General features: G+C 39.9%; 1 protein-coding gene across 7 annotated transcripts; it reads left to right on the top strand.

Annotated features, from left to right (window-relative positions):
• Positions 1 to 216: 216 nt before the first annotated feature.
• LOC125531354 (ERAD-associated E3 ubiquitin-protein ligase HRD1) lies at positions 217 to 5,516 on the top strand. 7 transcript variants are annotated; one of them, XR_015608176.1, is made up of 8 exons: positions 227 to 699; positions 1,175 to 1,241; positions 2,075 to 2,224; positions 2,309 to 2,512; positions 3,110 to 3,164; positions 3,628 to 3,744; positions 4,270 to 4,310; positions 5,358 to 5,516. XR_015608176.1 is itself a non-coding variant. In XM_048695768.2 (6 exons), coding segments are annotated over exons 2-6 (471 nt in total). In that variant the 5' UTR covers positions 227 to 699; positions 1,175 to 1,239; the 3' UTR covers positions 3,688 to 5,516. The 7 variants fall into 7 exon arrangements, 1 of the variants encoding a protein (XP_048551725.1); XR_015608175.1 differs by having other exon boundaries at positions 4,270 to 5,516; XM_048695768.2 differs by having other exon boundaries at positions 3,628 to 5,516.
• Positions 5,517 to 6,107: the final 591 nt, after the last annotated feature.

The following is a 6,107-nucleotide window of genomic DNA, read 5'->3' as shown; positions in this document are numbered from 1 at the left end:
TAAGAATGCTAGCCGACCCTCCAACATGGAGCTCCCCGATTTTATGCAGTTCTGCCCGTTCGATCTGGCCTTTGACTTATTTGTGCCATTGGATTTTCGCCTTTGGTAAATTTTGTTTTCACCACACGGTGGTTTTCCGTGACCTATGACTGGTGGGCTGGTCCGTCGCATGGATTGGCTGGGTGAGCTGCGCTCACGTGCGAAAGAATTTCCGAACCCGCTCGCCCCACGCGCCGCGCACACAACAGACATTGCATGAACCCTAGCCTCCAATCCTCTGCCAGCACACCCTCACTCCTCCCTCGCTCCACTGCAGCCGCCACACTTCTCTCTCCTCGGTTCTCTCTTCCCCCTCATTCACCACAGCCATAGCCCCAGGAGCTCCGCAGTCCCTGTCAAGGAGATCCATGGCCTCCCAAGGTGCTCATCTGCCCAGGTCGTGAGGAAGCCGGGGGAGGAGGAGACCTCGTCGCGAGGGAGCTTCGGGAGGAGGAGCTCAACCCAAGAGGAGAGGATGCCAGCCAGGGAGTCGTCTTGGCTGGACGTGGTCCTTCGCGTCTTGAACCTAGCGCCGTAGGCGGCTCGTGCAGTGGCGCAGCGGAGGACGGCCTCAGCTGGTGGGTGACGGCGCCCGCATCTGGTGCATGACCTCGCATCCTGGGTGCGTGCTGGATTAGCTCGCGTCTTCAGGGCCTTCAGGTGCACTTCTCTCTCTCTCTCTCTCTCTCTCTCTCTCTCTCTGCCTTTGAGGTTGCAAATGCGAGCACGAGCTATTTGTAAAAATGCTCAAGGAGCAGTATGTGTGTTCGAGAGAGGGGTGGAAAAGAGGGTGACTGGAATAAGTGGAGAAGAAAGTTATTAGTTGATTTCCTATCAAAGAAAAGTAAATACCAGCCATGTTATACTTTCAGTGTGTTTCTTGGTTCCATTTGCATATAATTAGAGTAAACTAAACTGGATCCACATAATTTCTCCAGCTCCCTTGAAAGCTAATGTATTTGACCCTCCATTTTACTGTCAATTTGTAGTATGCTTTCTTATGCTTGAGTGGTCGATAGATTTTAGGTTTGAGCAGCTCATTGTCAAATTTAAAAGTATAAGGGACAAGATAAATTGTGATCTTGCATTGTCTACTCCCCTACTCCCCTATTGATGTGGCTCTTGATTTCTGAAGCTCCTAGGATTTAATAAGATGTCTTGGGCTTCATTGGAAAAATGATCTACCTGGAGCAATGATACATGTAAGTCTTTTATTTTAAACACTAAAAGCATTAAGTTAGCAGGTACTAAAACATCTGAACTATGTTAATTGGCTGTCCTTGGATGGCAGTGTAGATTGGCATTGAAGGATGGTGGCCTTTTTCTTGCACCAATTCTTCTCTCGTGTGTGCTCCAGTGTTGATAATCTTTTGGGACCATTTTTTCTATAACTGCTTATACAGATGTTTAATTAGTTGCACAGACATACATACATGATTTTGCGAGGAAATTACTTTCTTTGATCTGTTCTTTATAAATGTTTTTTCAGTGGTTGTTTAATATAGATGTTTCATTTCTTGCGTAAGCATATATGATTCTATGAGCAAATTATCTTCACTGGTCTGTTTTAGAGGGATGTTTGATTAGCTACACAACATACATAGTTCTGTTAGTAATTTGTTTACCCTGGTCATCTTGATCTTCAGTTCTGTTGGTGACCGTTTGCATGGTGGGTCATGTTAGCAGTGGGTATAAGGGTATCCAGTGCCCAGCCTTTATATTTTTATCAGGTGTATTCACCACTATGCATGTGTATATGATGTTGGCCTAACTCTATACATTTTGTTGGTGTGATGATTCATCCTCTAAAAAATTATATTGTGTCCTGTTGTGCTAGATGTTTGAGGTTTGGCTTTAAAAAGAAGTTATTTCTAACGGAAGGTCAATGTGAGAAAAAGGCAGTGTATACATTTTATTTGGAGCTTACCTGTGACCTTGTGCACTTGTCTTTATATATGCTCTTCTTCGTAGATATCTTCCTGTCGGTTCTCTTATGAAGATCTTTCCCCTTATCTGATTTGTTATACCATATCAGGAACCATGGTGTCCTACTGCACTTGATCTGTGAGCTGTACAAGACCTTCCGCAACTTCAAAATTCATGTTTCAGATTATTTGCACCCCAGAAAGACAACTTCCACCATGAATGGATGCTTTCTAGATGCTACAACGGATGAGCTTAATGTGTGGGTTATTTAATTTCACTGCCACTGTTTCAGTTTATTCAACTATGGTTCTTGTTTATGATATAGATATATTTATGGATTCAGGAGTGATGTTACATGTATTATCTGCTGTGAAGAGACGACAACAGCAAAGAAGCTGCTTTGTGGGCACTTGTTTCATGTGCATTGTCTGAGGTCATGGCGAGAGCGCCAAAATACTTGCCCGACATGTAGATCTCCCATTGCCCCCCGGACAATGGACGTGCTCCATCAGCGCGATAGCATGAAGCCCAACTGGGAGTTAGCTTGGTGAGCTTCGTTTTGTTGTTCAATTTTTTGTTTTGATTTTTTCTACTTAACCATTTCTATCAGTGAGGGCTACAATTGGCAAATAGTTTTTATGTGATTCCTAATTTAGTGTGAGGAAAAATAGCTGCAGGCGTCGGTGCTCCAGGTCCAGAAGGAGTAACAAGCAAGAACGTGAACAGGCGCCCAACAAAATAGGCAATCTTCATTGAAAGTTGTAACATATTTACAACTGGATTCAGTTTTAAATCAGAAATAGAAGTCGTTCAAGTTTCAGACAGTTATATGATGTGGCATGTGCATGCTTTACAGTTACCTTGCAAGTGTCGTGATGATGCATAGATATTTATGTATCTATATGAATGTCAGACCCTGCGTGATTGATCTTATTTTATTCCTATGTGAGAACTAGCTCTCCTTTAGTAATGCAGTACTTTTATACTAGACTAAAGTGGGAATGGTTGGATTGCGCTCTATAGGACAGTGTGATTTCTTCTCATAGAATGTTGTCATCTATATCTTGCTGAATGTACATTACTATATTTTGCATGATAATATGTTTTTGCTATGCCAGTCATATAAGTTATCTATTTTCTACAGGTTGTTACATCCCCAAAGAGGATTCCAGCAGCAAAAATTCAAGCTTGAATGGAAGGTAGTCCAAGAGCTTTATGATGTTGATTTCTTTACGAACATTATGGGAAGTGGACTTCATTATGATTGGTGCCACATTCCTAATTTACTGCTCATTTCGTAGTTGTACAAAAAAATGCCTGGGCGTGCAACTTTTATGTGAAAATGATGCACCGGCGGTCTTTTGGAAGAATGGGAAAATCACATGGATGTCGGATTGCAAGCACGTAGGGCATTGCTTATGTGGCGTACAGTTCATAAAAACTTCCTGAATTGAGTATTTATTTTTCAGTTCTATGCTTTGTTAGACTACTAGAGCTAGAGGTGTTAAAATCCTAGATGATGCTAGATGGTGTAATGGCATTAGTGCTGAATTATATTACAAAATGTACAATTTGGATAAGTATAACAAATCTATTAGATTTGGTTTTTTATTCATATCATCAGTCTACAATCACCACTCTGCTCTGCCTTTCACTTTGCAGCCCTCGCTCAGGTCTTACTCTGTCTCGCCTAGCTGCCACTCTCTTCTAGAGTGGTTGTGACCCCACCATGCGCAAGGTATTCACCAAGAACCAGAAGGTGCTCTTTGGACACTATGGGTATGGCTACATCCGTGGCTGGAGGAAATTTGCGGCCATTTCAATTCAGCCCATTTTACACCTACCGGTGCATTAATAATAATTATGATATATGCATATTATATTATTAGTCTTCACCTTTTTTACATACTACTCCCATTTGAATACACTTTTAGAAAAAGTAAACATACCTATGGTAGACACATTCTTGCCTGTACACTTCTTTTTGAAACATTTAAAAAACTCAGTTTACAGAGTATGGGTTGGTTACTACGTTGGAGTAATTATGGACATCTCAAATTTAGCGCCTAGGATTCCTATTTTGACTGATTTGAGTATCTCTTGGTGAGTCCTCAAATTACAAATTTGAAAATAACTCTCCTGAAAACGCTGGCAAAACTCTATGTGGTCTATAGATAAATATTTGATGATCTTGCTTAATAACTTGCTAGCGGGCAGAAAATATATCATGTTAGTACCATTCATGTATCTGCTTTCACAGACCATCTAACATGACTTCTTATTTTATTTTTACGGGATGCTAAGGGCTGCAAGAAATAAAATAGTAGGTTGCATTTTCCCTACAGGTAAGGAAACATGTACCTTATTTCTGCAAAGATGTGCTCTATTTTTTTATTCCATGAGTATTTGCATTCCCTATAGAAGCTGACTGGTTACATTTATGTTTAGTATACACCATCATAATCTCCCAAATACTGCACTCATTTATACTTTCCCGCCCATGTTTAAAATAGCGTGTTTTAGTTCTGATTACAGCCATATAGGTATTAATGTATAAGAGTTTGCTTTCAGTTCTGGTTAAATGAACTTGGATGATCAATCAAATTTCCAGTGATGATACTCTAGCGGATCCTGACAGAAGTTGTGCATGTAGTACATGTTTTCAGTTCAGCAAGGTCTTTTTTAGTTAGATCAATTTTGAAGACTAACATGTCATATGAATGCTCCCAGCTTAGCAAAATCCTTGGTCTTTCCATTTTTGTAAGTTGAGGGAATACTTTGCTACTTCAAAATCTCTAGATAAAAGTTGAAGAATTCATACGATAGTCGATTGGAAACATATATCTAGCAATTCATTTTTTTCATGCACACAATGAGATAAATTGATGTTACACAAGCCTTTACAATTTAGTGCTTCTGTTATTAGAATCGGGACACTTGCTTTGTTACCGTACTTAAGAGTTGCCGATTGCTTACTATAGTAATAGCAGGAAGGTTTGCAGTCAACTTATTTGCAGTTGTAATTAGTCGACTTGTGCTCCTTAAATTGTTGTTCTTTGGTGACCAGTGAATGGAAATTTGACTCTCTTCCGTATGTCTGATCTAATTGTTGGGAAAATCTTCAGCACATTGTAATATGAAAGGTTTTACCCTGCACAAAAATAAAAATATGAAAGGTTTTGATTTTTTTTCTTGGGACTTCTTCATACTGTTGTATTCACTATAGTTTTCCTGTATTGAACTGATTTTTCGCTTGCATTGTAGATATCAAGTCTTAGATAAGGAAGTTTTGTATGGCAGTCGACTCTCTTCTCCGATTCATATTCACAGTTAAATACCCCATTCTTCTTTTTTTTCAGCCCTTGAACATTTTCTCCTACTTGCTAATGCAGGATGGAAAACTACCTGTTACATGTAGTCTTCAGAACCTGTGCTGAAATGTCGCCTCTTTGTTTGGAAAGTTTCCGCTTTTGCAAAACTTTTGGATGTATCGAATAGTTTTCAAGTTGTTTCAATGACATCAGTTCCTGCTAAGACGTTTTAAATGTGAACCTAAATACCTGTTACCATAAGTGACCAAACTTGTGGTGGTGTGCAATGTTCATCTAACTTAAAACAGCTTGTGCCCTGTCTTTCTTCCGCAACACAAAAGCTAGATTAATTTACCATCCATCCGTCAAGTGAGCTCAAGCATAAATTCTGAACATTCAGACAACCAACCAAGATGCACGTGCATTAGAGCATGGAAAAGGCAAAGCTCCCAAAGAGTAATTGATATTTCCTCCACTGATGATGACGAAAACAACTGAAAAAGGCCAGAAGTATCAACCTATACTCGCCTACATTTACCCAAACTCTTCTCCCCGTACAAAAATAAATAAATAGATGTACACACGGGCGTTTAAATTGGCATACATGCCTGCCCATGAACAAGTCTACTGATACATGGATTTTTTTTTTCAAAGCACACGTGTTAGTGGGTCTTTGCGCCATTTGCATACGTGATTTCAAATGGGTCTGTGCTATCAAATTAAAGTGCGCATATACATCTTATTGTAGACAACAATCGACCATGTTTTAATAATTAAAGGGGATTAAACCATGGATATCTTTTTCACCGCGCATATGGATTTAACATGATT

This window comes from Triticum urartu, chromosome 6A (genome assembly GCF_056163025.1).
Source record: "Triticum urartu cultivar PI428250 chromosome 6A, HENAU_Tu73, whole genome shotgun sequence".
Taxonomy (NCBI): domain Eukaryota; kingdom Viridiplantae; phylum Streptophyta; class Magnoliopsida; order Poales; family Poaceae; genus Triticum; species Triticum urartu.
The sequence above is the reverse complement of the archived record's forward strand: the minus strand, read 5'-3'. Positions and strand labels throughout refer to the sequence as shown.

Bases quoted from the DNA above. Each gene is read 5' to 3' on its own strand.
- LOC125531354 (XM_048695768.2), top strand. The intron at 2,225-2,308 runs GTGGGTTATTTA...TTATGGATTCAG, and splicing joins ACAACGGATGAGCTTAATGT to GAGTGATGTTACATGTATTA. The intron at 3,165-3,627 runs GTAGTCCAAGAG...TTCACTTTGCAG, and splicing joins AATTCAAGCTTGAATGGAAG to CCCTCGCTCAGGTCTTACTC.